General features: G+C 43.3%; 1 protein-coding gene across 1 annotated transcript in view; it reads right to left on the bottom strand.

Annotated features, from left to right (window-relative positions):
* LOC129707322 (serine/threonine-protein kinase 3/4) overlaps positions 1–15,032 on the bottom strand; it is a 108,690-nt gene that overhangs the window by 57,767 nt on the left and 35,891 nt on the right. Inside the window, exons 8-9 of the mRNA XM_055652274.1 lie at positions 9,245–9,373; positions 4,899–5,088 (exon numbers count right to left, since the gene is read on the bottom strand). Coding sequence (XP_055508249.1) covers positions 4,899–5,088; positions 9,245–9,373 — 319 coding nt within the window. The remainder of the gene's footprint in view (positions 1–4,898; positions 5,089–9,244; positions 9,374–15,032) is intronic.

Below are 15,032 nucleotides of genomic sequence, written 5' to 3'. Positions count from 1 at the left end.
ACTGCATATGATCACAACAATACAGGAAAGTGGAAATAGATCAAGGCAGCAATGACATATAGAAAGAGATTATAAATATACAGACCATCTAAAAGTGAAAGGGAGGCAAGAGAGGAAATAAATAAACTCATTCAGAAAATGAATTTTTTTTAGTTGAAAAACAAACATGCTGAATTTCTACTACTCTACCATGATTTGGTCTGAAGAGACAAGAAAGGGCGATAAGGGAATTGATTCCTAAACTGGGTGACAGAGGTGCTGTGGATAGTGCAGTGTCTTACAGCTCCAGTGACCAGGGTTCGTTATGACCTCCGAGGTTAAGGATCCTTTCCCATCTACTGTTGCTGGAATGCGAATGGGAGTTGGTAATGGACCGATGATTTATGAAACATTACGGGGAAGAATCACAGGGTTCTCACTGTGATCTCGTGAGTTTCCTCCGGATGCTCCGGTTTCCTGCCATAACCCCAAGACATACCTTTGTAGTTTCACTGGCCTCTGTAAATTGCCCCCATGTGTCTGGATAAGCAGCACATGGCGGAGCTGGAAAGATTGGTGAGGAAAGGTAGTGGAGAAGTCGGAACCATGGACAGCAAAGGTGCAAGTTATCACATTGGAAAATGAAGTTATGAATAAAATAGCGTTGAAAGTTAGCATCACAAGACAAAAATTGAAAATCATCAACATTTTGCTGCAAAAATAAAATAAGGGCGCTGTCTGCGTGGAGTTTGTACATTCTCCCTATGATCACGTGGTTTGTAGGTTAAATGGCCCTCTGTGAGATCCCCCGCATGAAGGAGTGAATGAGAAAGTAGGATAACATAGAACTAGCGTGAGCTGGTGTTTGATGGTCGGTGTAGACACAGTGGGCCCAAGGACCTGTTTCCATGCTGTAGCTCTAAACCAAATTAAATATCCTTTTATTTTAAACTTCTTTAGCGCACCATCACTGAGATCTGGTGCCACCTTGTGGTCTTAGAGGAATCTCAGCAAACTGCACATTTCACGGACGAAGTTCTTAAAAGTCAGTAAAAGATGCAAAGTGCTGGATTGACTCAGCAGGTCAGGCAGCACCTGTGGAAACATGGATAGCTGATGGGTCGTGGGTCGCTACTCTTCTTCAGAATGAAGAAGGGTCCCAACCCAAAATGTCACCTGCCCATGTTTTTCCAACCACTCCTCATAAACTCTCTAATCCTGGTAAACCTCTTCTGCGTTCTCGCCAAAGTCTCCAATTCCTTCCAGGAATGGGACAACCAGAACTGCACACAATACTCCAAATGTGGCCAAACTGAAGTGTTATACAGCTGAAAAAGACACAACCCGCTGGAGTAACTCAGCCAGTCAGGCAGTATCTCTAGAGAACATGGATAGGTGAGGTTTTGGATCTGAACCCTTCTTTCTTAGGTAAATCTTTGGTACGATTTCTCTTACCAAATTGTAAGACCCCCCCACTGTCCCGTGTCAAACATCATTTGCAAGCATGGTTCAGTTTTAATCTAGAGATAGCATGGAAACAGGCCCTTCGGCCCACTGAGCCCATGCCGACCAACGATCACCCACTAACACTATCCTACACACACTAGGGAAAATGTACAATTTTACCAAAGCCAATTAACCTACAAATCTGTACGTCTTTGAAGTATTTTGCCCACTCACCTCTCTCCATATCCTAGTGCAGAATCACTGTATCCTTTTCACAACATACCCATCCACCTATTTTTGTATCATCGGTAAATGTGAAAACCTTGCATACTACTTATTCATCCCTTCCAAGAACGGATTCTTGCGGTATTCCACTAGCTACCTACACCTAGTTTGAAAAGGATCCACTTGTTCCAACACTATTTTCAATGAGACAGCCAATTTACAATCCATTTGAACACAATTCCACCGATACAATGGGCTTTTAATTTATAAATCAGACTCCTCTGCGGCACCTTGTTAAATGTCTTTCGGAAATCTAAATCTACCCATCTACCACATTCCCCTGTATTTCCTCTCCCTGTTACATCCCCTAAGAATTAGAGCCAAATTTGTCCAACATGATTTACCTTTCATTAAAACCATGTTGATTAGATTTGATTATATCCAGCTTCCAGAAATAATGACCTATTTCCCCTATGATGAGTGACTATGACATCTTGCCTATGGCGTTGAATTAACCGTTCTATAGTTCCCAGCCTTCTGCCATCGGTCTGCTCTTTTACGAACATGGTAAGGAGAGGCATGGGAGGGGAGGGATCACATGGCTGCTAGCTATCCAAACATGGGAGAGAAGGAGATGAGGAAAACATTTTCACCCAGAGGTGCCTGGAATTAGCGATCGGCACAGTAGCGCAATGGCGGAGCTGCTGCCTTACAGCACTTATGCCAGGATCGATCCTGAACAAGGTGCTGTCTGTACAGTGTTTGTACGGTCTCCCCATTTCCACGTGGGTGGTACGGTTTTCTCCCACATTACAAAGATGTACAGTTTTGTAGGTTAATTGGCTTTGGTCAAATTGTAAATTGTCCCTAGTGCACAGGGTAGTGCTATTGTAGCGGGTCAGCATGGACATGGTGGGCTGAAGGGCCTGTTTCTGCACTGTACCTGAACGAAAGTAAAATTCACTGCATGAAAGGGTGCACATGAAGAGCAATGAAACTGCAGATCATGTCCTCCAGAGATGCTACCTGACCTGCTGAGATATTCCAGCATTTTGTTTTCCATGCAAATCTCTCAATTCTGGACCCCTGCTGCATGTGGACAATGGTGCGGCCCAGTTGCACAGTGGTCGAGTGGTTGCCTTATAGGTTTGATTCTGACTACGGGCTGTCTGTACAGAGTTTGTACGTTCTCCCTGTGACCGCGTGGGTTTCCTCCGGGTGCTCTGGGTTCCTCTACACTCCAGAAAAGTACAGGTTTGTAGGTTAATTGGTTTCAGTAAAATTGTATATTGTCCCTATTGTGTTGGATAGTGCAAGTACAGGGGGGTGATCGCTGGTCGGCACAGACTCTGTGGGCCAAAGAGTCAGTTTCCTCGCTGTATCTCTAAGGTCTAAAGTTTAATGGGCAGGGTTTATCTAGTCCCTACATGCTCTTTGTGAGCCACCCATTCCCACATTCTACCATCGGATCTACTGCTGACTTGTGATAAGAGTCAGCACAGTGACGCAGAGATAGAGTTGCTGTCTTGCAGCGCCAGAGACCAGGGTTCAATCCTGATTAGAGGTGCTACCTGCATAGAGTTTGTACATTCTTCCTGTGACTGCTTGAGTTTTCTGCGGGTGCTTTGGTTTCCTCCCACGCTCCAAAGACGTACAGGATTGTAGGTTAATTGACATCTGTAAATTGTCCCTAGTTTGTAGGATATAGCTGGTTTACAGAGTGATCACTGGTCGGGCCTACTCGACGAGCCAAAGGGCCTGTTTCCACACTGTATCTCTGAAGTCTAAGTCTAAAGTTAGACCAGAAATTATCAAACATTAATACTCACCACAAGACACTAATGTTATATTCTGTGGGCATGGGATACAATTAAATGACGTTCATACATTATTAAGTTAAAATTTGCTTGATAATTACTTGTAAAATGCCTTTTACTTTAATAAAAGGGTGCTTTATAAATGTTGTTTCCATAGTTCATCATGATATTTAGATAATATCAAAGTGAACACTCCAATCTTCAGCTCCTACGCTTTTATCTTCTTATATAAAACATATATTTAACAGTGAAGCATAGCCTAAGAGAAATCAGAAAGGAATGCCGCACTGATGACTCATTAAATATTTATCTGATCTCAAAGGAACACAAACTAACCTCCAACAAAATAAATCTACATCAATATCAACCAGGCTGTGTTATTAGTCACAGTTTAGGAAGAGACAAAGATTGGTCACGTCAAACCACACAACATCATTTCCTACATTAACTCATTCTCAACAGCCCTGATGCTGAAGGTAGCACTCTCACTTCTGAGCCAAAGAGTTAGGCCTGAAATCATCCTGCATGCAGACAAATGAACACAGCACTCCATCAGTACTCTAGCGGTGATGGAGTGCTGCGTTGTTAGAGGTGCTGTTAAATGTTCAACAATATTCTCTTCCAAGTGGTTATAAACAACCACATGGCACATTCATGAAAAGAAACACAAAATCCCAGTATCCCAAGGATGAGGTGAATCTCATTGACTACAGAAAGTAGTAAACACTGCCCAGTCCATCATCGGCTCTGACCTTCCTTCCATCGAGGGGATTTATCGCAGTCGCTGCCTCAAAAAGGCTGCCAGTATCATCAAAGACCCACACCATCCTGGCCACACACCCATCTCCCTGCTACCTTCAGGTAGAAGGTACAAGAGCCTGAAGACTGCAACAACCAGGTTCAGGAATAGCTACTTCCCCACAGCCATCAGGCTATTAAACCTGGCTCGGACAAAACTCTGATCATTAATAACCCATAATCTGTTATTTGCACTTTTTCAGTTTATTTATTCATCTGTGTATATATTTATATCATGGTATATGGACACACTTATCTGTTTTGGAGTAAATGCCTACTATGGTCTGTTGTGCTGAAGCAAAGCAAGAATTTCATTGTCCTATCAGGGACACATGACAATAAACTCACTTGAACTTGAAACCTACTGGATAATGAAAGGCCCAGATAGAGTGGACGAGGAGAGGATGTTTCCAGCAGTGGGAGAAACTTGAACCAGCGTGCACAGCCTCAGAATAAAAGAACGTACCTTAGGAATGGAGATGAGGAGGAATTTCTTTAGCCTGAGAGTGGTGAATCTCTGGAATTCATTGCCACAGACGGCTGTGGAGGGTGTCAATGGGTGTTTTTTTTCGATCTTGATTTCCTGTTTCCTCCCTGTATCTCTAAATTAAACTAAAATATCGGAGGTCTTACTTTTCATTGTTCCATCCGCCTCATCATCCCCGCTGTTGATCACCATGGTCCCCATCTGCGAGTCCAGCGTAGCGCTGTCGTGCTCGATCATCGTCCGCGCGCCCTCACTCATCGTGCTGGCTGCTCTCATGGTCCCCGTGTCATCTGCACTCGCTCTTACCATGGTGCCAGAGTCACTGTCATCTTCCTCCTGTTCCAATTGTTCAACAGCAAGAAAATAGTGAATAGATAGCAACCCTGATCCGCTCAAAGAGTGGGCCAAATGCAGAGTGTAGATCTTGCACTAAACATCGTTCCCTTTATTCTTTATCTGTACCCTGTGGACGGCTTGACTGTATTCATGTATACAGTCTTTTCTTTAACTGGACAACAGCCAAATAAAAATAGTAGAGTCATACAGTGTGAAAACAGGTCCCTTGGCTCAACTGTCTCTGTGTCTCACAGCGCCAGAGACCCGGGTTCGATCCAAATATTGTGTTCTGTATGTGTGGAGTTTGCACGTTCTCCATGTGACCGTGTTGGTTTCTTCCCTAACACCTCCAAAAGAGGTGTGGTTTGTAGGGTAATTGGCTCTCTGCAAATTGCCCCTATCGTGTAGGGAGTGGTACAGAAAGTGGGACAACATAGAACTAGTAAACAAATGATTGATGGTCAGCGTGGAGGGTGGGCAGAAGGGCCTATTTTCCATGCTGAACCTCTAAATTAAACTAAATGTGACATATTTTATGATGTTGCAGTGAATACAAATAATAGTATTTGGGAACAAGGGCGACGAGATTATTTAGGGTGTCAGGGAAGTAAATTAACATCCACATTTGAAAAAGATTACAATAAATACAGAGAATCCATTTATGGTAACCTCAGCTCCATTAATGCCTCCAGATGATTCTCACTTGTTTTAGGCTTAATTTATTTTTACATTGAAAAATACGGAAATGAATAATGTTGAATAATTTGTCAGTTTGATGTTTAAAAAATACATTAATAAAGCAGCATTAAAGAGGGGAAGTGCTCACATCCATTGGGTTACAAGTTTCAAGCATTGACATTCTCTCAGAAATGGAAAGGGTCTGCAAACTGTGAAATGCACCCAAGTGTCAGGTTTAGTGACGTTACATTAATCAGCAAACATAGCGGGGCAGCACAGTGGAGCAGTGGTAGAGTTGCTGCCTTGCTGCGCCAGAGACCCAGGTTTAATCCTGATTATGGGTGCAGGCTGTACAGTTTGTATTTTCTCCCTGTGACCGCATGGGTTTCCTCCAAGTGTATGTAAACATGCAGGTGTTTGTGCCAACACAGGACATATGTTTAAAGTGAGGGGGAAACATTTAATAGAAACCCGAGGAGTAACATTTTGTACACAAAGGGTGGTGGGCATACGGAACGAGCTGCCGGAGGAAGCTGAGCCAAGTACGATCATAATGTTTAAGAAACATTTAGACTCATGGATAGGATAGGTTGATGGATTTGAGCCAAACACAGGCAGTGGGACTAGTGTAGATGGGACATGTTGGCCAGTGTGGGAAAGTTGGGCCAAAGGGCGTGTTTCCATGCTGAATGACTCTAGGACTCTAGGATACATGAATGCAGTTGCATGAATGTGAAAGTACACCATATGCATGTTAGCAATAGACAAACACATGTATAGTAAAATCATCACACACTTGTATGAGTATGTGAAACACGCCATATCCACGTGTGAGAATGCATGCACACACACCCCCAAGTCAAACCTAAAAACTCCAACCTTAACACAGCCGAACTACTGCATCCACCTCTGTAGCAGTCACACTACTGCAAAAAGAAATTAACTATGGAAATGTTTGCTGTTTTGACAATAAATTACTATATAAAGGCACAAAGATTTTGTAGGTCACTTCCTGATTTCAACAAAACTAGCATGCAATTTTTTGTATTTAAAGACAAAGTCCCATGCAAAACCTCAAAAACCACACTCCTCAAACACACACACACACCTCACCTCCATCTTATGTCTATTCCTATTCAGTAAGACAAATTTTCTATAAACGGGTTTCTAGACAAAAAAGTGGATTACAAGCCCAATCAGAAACTGTAACTAGAAGAGTGAAAAGTGATAGATGGTGAAAAGGATTAGTATAGTTTAGTTTACTTTATAGAAGAGTGGAAACAGGCTCTTCGGCTCACCAAGTCCACGCTGACCAACAATCACCCGTTCACTAGTTCGATCCTACACTCCAGGGACGATTTACAGATGTGAATTAACCTACAAACCTGCATCTCTTTGGGATGTGGAAGAAATCCGGAACTCCCGGTGAAAACCCATGCGGTCACAGGGAGAACATGCAAACTCCGTACAGACAGCACCCGGGTGTCAGGATCGAACCCGGGTCTCTGGCTCTGTAAAGGAGCAACTCTACCGCTGCACCACTGTGCTGCCCTGATTACAGGACAAAAATCTGAGTAAACCATAAAGGTGTGGTTGGGCCACATCTGGTGGAATTGGTAGTGTAGAACTGCAAATACTGGTTTATACCAAAGATGGACATAAAATGCTGGAGTAACTCAGCGGGTCAGGCAGCATCTCTAGAGAAAAGGTACAGGTGACGTTCCGGGTCTGAATCTTTCTACAAATCTCTGGTGGAATGGCTGCAGCTCTGGATACCGTACCACAGAAGTCTGCATTGGTTTTGGAGAGGATACAGCATACAAAATAAGCATAAATAAGAGTTAAATTAAGTACTATTTGTACAGAGAGCATGCATTTCCTGGAATATTGAAGTGTTAACAGTGATCTAATTCAACGATTTGACTGTACAAGTACAAATCATTTCCTCTCATGGACACAGAAGGGAACTTAAATATAGGAACTACAAATGCTAGAATCTTGAGTAAAGCACAACGTACTGGAGTAACAGCTGGTCAGGCAGCATCTCTGGAGGTAATGGATAGACAACATTTTGAGTTGGGACGTTTTTCAGACTTGATTATAATTATATTGTATAAGGAAGAGACCATTCCGCTTGCCAGACTTGTGGTTGACCTGCACTCGATTCCTTCTCGACATGTATGATGCGCAACCAGGCTAATACTATTCACGGCGGTACAGTGGCGCAGTGGTGGAGCTGCTGCCTCTTGGCGCCAAAAACCCGGGCTGCATCCGGGCTATGGGCGTCTCTGTGGAGTTTGCACGTTTTCCCAGTCACTGCGTGGATTTTCACAGGGTCTTAAGTTTCTTCCCATATCCCAAAGATGTACAAGTGTATAGATTAATTGGCTTCTGTAAATTGCCCGTCGTGTGTTGGGAGTGGAGGCGAAAGTGGGGTAGCATAGAACTAGTGTGAACAGGTGATCGAGGGTTGGCTGGACTATGTGGGCCGGAAAGCCTGTTTCCATGCTGTATCTCTAAAACTAAAACTATTATATGCTTTTGAAAGATGGGCAAAGAATACTACATCAGTGAACATCCCTGATGACACAGCATAAAGCTGTCCAAGTTCATGGCAGATCAATGGCAATTAAAAGAATCAAATCCTACTTACATCGTGTCCTTGAGGGTTTGTGTTCTGCCGCTGACAAATGCTAATTGTGATTATAAAACCAATTAACCTACGCCTTCAGGAGAGGCGGTCTGAAGTCCTGATGTATGACCCAAGCCCAAATTCTTCTAACCCAGATGCAACAGTGGCTGCTCAAAGTCAAGATGACCTTCCTAGCGCTGCTGCTTCAGGCTTTAGATATACAGTGCAGAAACAGGCCCTTCAGCCCATCAAGTCTGTGCCGACCCCCTACTTCATAAGTTGTAGTTACCTAATTAGGCCATTCCCCCATTGTCCACTCCGCCATTCAATCAAGGCTGATCTATCTCTCCCTCTCAATCCCATTCTCCTGCCTCTTCCCCGTATCCCCTGACACCCGTACTAATCAAGAATCTGTCAATCTCCACCTTAAAAATACCCCTTAACTTGGTCTTCACAGCCTTCTGTGTCAATGAATTCCACAGGTTCACCTCCTTCAGACTAAAGAAATTCCTCCTCATCTCCTTTCCAAAGGTGCGTCCTTGTATTCTAACACTATCCCACTCACTACTACAAACTCTAACACCATCCAACACACCAGGGACAATTTACAATTTTTTAACGAAACCCATTAACCTACAACCTACAACCGGAACACCTGGAGAAAACCCACGCGGTTACGGGGAGAATGTACAAACTCCCAACAGGCAGCGCCCGTAGTCAGGATGGTACCCGGGTCTCTGGCGCCGTGAGGGGGCAACTCTACCACTGCACCACTGTGCCACCCACTGTGCTGCTTATGAGCAAGCGAGATCATCGAAACAGAGAAACACAGAAGCAGAGACCCACCGAGTTCTCCTCGTCATCCTGATCCAAGTCTCGTTGTTGTTCCTCTTGCCGCTTTAATTTTATTTCCATCATATCGTTGATCAGGTCCCGCAAGATCGACACAGGTTTGGCACTTTTAATGAAGGGATGCTGTAAAGTGAAAATGAAATTGCTTGAAATGTGTTTGAAATAAACACTTCTTAATCAAACTGTTAATCCATCAATTAGCAGCGGGACTGGTTGACCATGCTCATGCAATGTAAAACCTAAATCTACCTTTTTGCTTCAAGAGTAGGGAGTGCTTAATTGTCATTTGTACTGATTGCTTGCGGCAGCATAACAGCCTGTAAACAATACCTGTAACAGCTGTAACTCAATAGACAACATCATAAATAAAACAAAGAAAACAAGTCCAATGAGCAAAAAAGGCCTGAAAATTAGTGCAAATCAAAGCAAAACCCCAAACTCCTTAGTGCAACCATGACAGTTTGTAGTTTGAAAGTAGATCCAAGGAACTGCAGATGCTGGTTTAGAGACACAAAAGTGCTGGAAAAGAAGACACAAAGTGTTGGAGTAATTCAGAGGTTCTGATCGCCCCGTTACAGTGGAGATGAAGTTTCGGGTCGGACCCTGAAGAAGGGATGCTGTCTGACCCACTGAGTTACTCCAGCACTCCGTGTCGTCAGTTGATAGTGTGAAGTTTAGTTGTTGTTTGTTGTGTTTAATAGTTGTTGCAAAGACGCAGCACTGGAACTAACTTCAGTTTCGAACTCAATGCAAGATCCGATTGATTACCAATTCAGATCTGAAAAGTTGGGAAGCAAACACTCTTCAATACTATCTAATCATGAATATGCAACCTTTAAATTTTACGTTAGTGACATTTAGCTCGGGTTCAATATCTTTTATGTGGTTTGGTGCCAACCATTGTTTGCTATCAATTCTGAAAAATGCCTTTTATTTTTAAACAAATTGCGTAAAAATGTATTTTGTTGTCGTTCAGTAAGCTAGCTTTTGAAGCTTTAATGTCCTACTTTGATCCCTAGCTCCCTAAGAGCCACATAAGAGATATTGCAGCTGAGCTAAATGTCACTTACATAAAATGTAAAGGTTTTATGTTCATGCGTGGATAGTAGTTCAGAGAGTTTGCATTCATCATTGCTTTCAAATCCCACTGTGGTCTTGCTTTTCCCTCAAAATAATCTCCTCTAATGCTGCAAACCATGGATATATATATACGTCCCTCAAAACTGGTTCAGGCCTCGAGATTGAAAAATAATGATTTTGAAGATTCATTTGTGGAGCATATAATATCCTCACTTTTATTTTTTATTTGTTTGTGGGAGACATTGTTTATTCCATCTGAACATTTATCTTCCTTATTCCACTGGAGGTATACTAAGCAGCTCTCTTCCTAAACAGGCAGCAATTCCATACAATGTAGTGCTGCTACATACTTAGAAGACTTGGGATGTTCGGCATGTCCCCGACGATTCTCACCAACCTTTACAGATGCACCGCAGAAAGCATTTTATCGGGATGCATCACGGCAAGGTTTGGGAACAGCTCCATCCAAGCCGCAAGAAATTGCAGAGAATTGTGGACGTAGCCCAGACCATCACACAAACCAACTTCCTTTCCGTTGACTCCATCTACACTTCACACTGCCTCAGTAAGGCCATCAGCATAATCAAGGGCCAGTCTCAGCGTGGCCGCTCCCTCTTTTTCCCTCTCCCATCAGACAAGAGGTACAGAAGTGTGAAAACAAGATTCAGGAATAGTTTCTTCCCAGCTATTATCATGCAACTGAACCATCCTACCAACAACTAGAGAGCGGTCCTGACCTACCATCTACCTCATTGCAGGACCTTGGACTATCAGCGATCTGACTTTACCTTACACTAAATGTTCTTCATGCTATTCCCTTCATCCTGTATCTGTACACTGTAGATGGCTCGATTGTAATCATGTATTCTCTTTCTGCTGACTGGTTAGCAAGCACGCAACAAAAAAGCTTTTCTGAAATTATGGGACACATAGATAGGATAGTCAGCCAGAACATTGTGCTGCACTGCTCTATCTTCTATAATTGTGAAACTAAATCAATATTAACACCATTAGCTGATCAAAACTATGACATGTATATGGAGTATGCGCCATCAATTAACAATCCAAGCTAACAATTCAGGCTAACTCAAGAATATAGTCAGTCTCTCTGCACCAAAACTGGGAACGATTCAGTGCTTAGAGAGTCTGTTTTGCTGGAAGAGAGAAGCCCAAGGAGTGATTTGATCGAGACATTTAGAATTATGAATGCTTAGTGGTTGGCATCGGATAGGGCAGGCATAAACGGATATGGGCCAAACATAGCCAGGTGGAACTAGTGTAGATGGGGTTTGTTGCTCAGTGTGGGCAAGTAGGGCTGTAGGGCCTGTTTCCATGCAGTAAGACTCTATGATTACTGTCAGATTGGTTTAAAAGGCATTGATTCAGCTAGCGCTTTTCTATACTGTATGTCTCCAAGTCTTTTATTCTCTTTTGTAGTTCATCTAAGGTGCCAGCCTCGGAACTAAGTACACAATGATCCATGGGATGAAAATACACCAGTAGAACTAAGGAAACCCATTTAGCCATCAGGGAAGCAAGTCTTCTTTTCAGTTGACATTGATTATTTCCGACAGTGCACAGGTTGTCAGATCAGATGATCAAAGGCAGACTTGTTTCTATTCCATTTCAGATCAATATTGCATTAGCCACCTCTGCAGGTTGCTCCATAACGATGCGTTTAAACTTGTCTAACCCATTGCCACCTCCAGCATCTCAGCCGATTCATCTCTGGAGCTCAGAACGTTGTTTAGCAGATCAAATTCCTCAAGTAATTGATTATAATTCTGGCCACCAGTTACATAATGAAACCATAGCAAGACAAAAGGCATCATAATGTCGGGCAAGGCATGATTAGTGCTGCTTTGTAGTATCTTGAAAGGATCATGTAATTAAACTATTAGCAGCACTTTCCAGTGAGATTGAGAGAATTGGAGTGTGAATTTCATTCCCTCCTCCTTTACTGTGGAAGTATTTCACTGTACCTTGGTACACGTGATAATAAAGAAATCATTGAGACTTTGGAGAGATACACGGAAACCGACCCTTTGGCCCACCGAGTTCGCATCGACTAGCAGTCACCCTGCACACTAACCTATCCTACACACAAGGGATTATTTACAATTTACAGAAGCCAATTAACCAAAAAACCTGCGCGTTTTTGGAGGGTGGGAGGAATCCTGAGCACCCGGGGAAACCCTTGCGGTCACAGGGAGAACGTACAAACTCCGTGCAGCACCACCAGTCAGGATGGAACCCGGGTCTCCGGGCGCTGTAAGGCAGCAATTCTACTGCTGTGCCACTATGCTGCCCCTCTCAGCTGGTACATTGGAAACAAGGATGACTTGTTTTCACTCCATAAGGATAATGCCTGTGCCATATTTTTTTTAACAGGGGTGCAAGGAGGGAGGGGATGGCTAGTTTATTGTCATATACATCAGGGTGCAATGACATTCCTTATATATAGGAGTATAGATATAGGAGTCAGAAAACCATGACCACCAGGTTCAAGAGCCAGTAGGTGGGCGGCACATGGGGAGGGAGGGTGCAGGGGCACATTGTCTCTCTTCCCTTGCTCAACAGTGGGGAGGGGGTGGGGCACTGTGTTACCATTGATCCTTTCATCTATGGGGACCTTTGACTCCTCCACGCTCTTCCAACTCAAGCCCTCTTGTTTGCTCCAAAATAATATTTCAGTCGTCCTTATGTGGGCTCACGGGATGCTGTTGGGTGCCAGATTACTTGGGCAAGAAGCAGGGTCACTATGGTCTACACTGTTTATGGACCTAATCTATGCCCAGCACAGCGTGTTTGCTTCTTCCTGGATTCAGCAGACACAACAAAGAATTCCTTTTATAAAAAAAACCTTGAGACAGTGAAACAGATTGCCTGATATTTTATGTACGAGACCCATACATCCAGTCTTGTTGGAATGACGGGTGCAAATCTTCCAACTTTCCCCAATGACAAACTAGCTCAATGAAAATGATGGCGTCACAAGAGACTGCAGATGCTGGAATCTTGAGCAAAACACAAAGTGCAGGAGGAACTCAGCGGAGCAGACAGCATCTACGAAGGGAATGGAGAGACGACGGTTCGGATTGGGGCATTTCTCTTTTCTGGCTTTCTCCCCCCCCCGCCCCTATTCCATCAGTCTGAAGAAGGGCTCCAATCCGAAACGCCTGTCCATTTCCTTCCACAGATGCGGCCTGACCTGCTGTGTACCTCCGCCACTTTGTGTTTTGAACAATGAAACTTGTAGCTGGCATGATAATCAATGATAATGAGCCGCAAACAATCAAACCACCTTTGGAGAAAAAGGATGGATGACATTTCGGGTCGGAACTCTTTGGACCTTTACATATCCTGCCAGCAGGATATCACTGACTAACCTTTTCTACTCCCCTTACCTACTCTAACCTCACCCCTCCCAAAGCACAGACTCGGCTCACTTAGCAACAATCCCAACATTATCATCAGAAGAGTTCCAACCCGTAACATCACCCATCCTTTCCCTCCAGAGATGCTGCCTGACCCGCTGTGTTACTCCAGCACTTTGTGTGCAAACCACCATCTGCAGTTCCTTCCTCATATTCAGACCACCTAACCCCAGTTCTCATTTACTTCCACAGTCACCCAGTGCTCCTCCAAGCCTACAGCAGTTATGTTCCTCTACAACTTCACTTTACCTTAACGTTTTCTTACAGGTAAAATTCCTGCTTGTACCCAGTCTTCCTTCAGCAAAAAATCTACAGACCAACCCCTGATTTAGACACCCCTACAAATGAGCTCCTGGAATATTATTAAATTCAGGTCTGGCATACATTCATTCCTATGAACAGCAGAAATAGTTTCTTCTCTCTCACTCTCTCTCTCTCCCCACTTTTCAACAATTGCTCTTTCTTATAAGTTTTATGTACTTATGAAACACTCTATTACAATATTGTGGAGGTCTAGATACCGTGGACTGATTTTGTGTATTGCCAACTTAGAGGCACAATTGACTTGGCGACCAGTTCGCTGAACACATGTCTTTGGTCCGCCAAACCCTGCTGGATCTCCCGGTTACAAACCATTTTAACTAACCTTCCCATTCCCAAACTAACATTTCTGTGCTGGGCCTCCTCCATTGCCAGAGTGAGGCCACACGTAAACTGGATGAACACCGCTCCATATTCCACTTGGGTAGCTTACACCCACAACTGTATGAATGTTCAATTCTCCAATTTTAGGTAACATTTGTGTCCTTTTGTGTAAACCAGCACCTGTAGACTTTAGAGATATAGTGCGGAAACAGCCCCTTCTGCCCACCAAGTTCGCATCGACCAGCGATTACTCTGTACACGGGCACTATCCTACACACTAGAGACAATTTACAGAAGTCAATTAACCTACAAACCTTTATGCCTTTGGAGCTCTTGTTAAACTTACAGGATTCACTGGGAAAAATATTATTCTACTGTGCAACATCTGAAAAAAATAGAATGACATCCGACAGTCTGGAAAATGTGCCCATCCAACGCCAAAGACCCCATAAAATGTTGACCTTGCTTGAATATAAATAGTCTTAGTAAACAATGTTAAGAATCAACTCAGCATCTCAACACTTCAAAAAATGCCAGTGTTATGGGTTTTATTGCATCATGTTTCCAGTTGCAGTGTTATTAGTATTTAACTAAATATTCCATTTCCTGTTAGTGTTACC

Source organism: Leucoraja erinacea, chromosome 21, assembly GCF_028641065.1.
Source record: "Leucoraja erinacea ecotype New England chromosome 21, Leri_hhj_1, whole genome shotgun sequence".
In the NCBI taxonomy this organism is placed as follows: domain Eukaryota; kingdom Metazoa; phylum Chordata; class Chondrichthyes; order Rajiformes; family Rajidae; genus Leucoraja; species Leucoraja erinaceus.
Note: the sequence above shows the minus strand (reverse complement) of the source record. Positions and strands in the feature narration are given on the sequence as shown.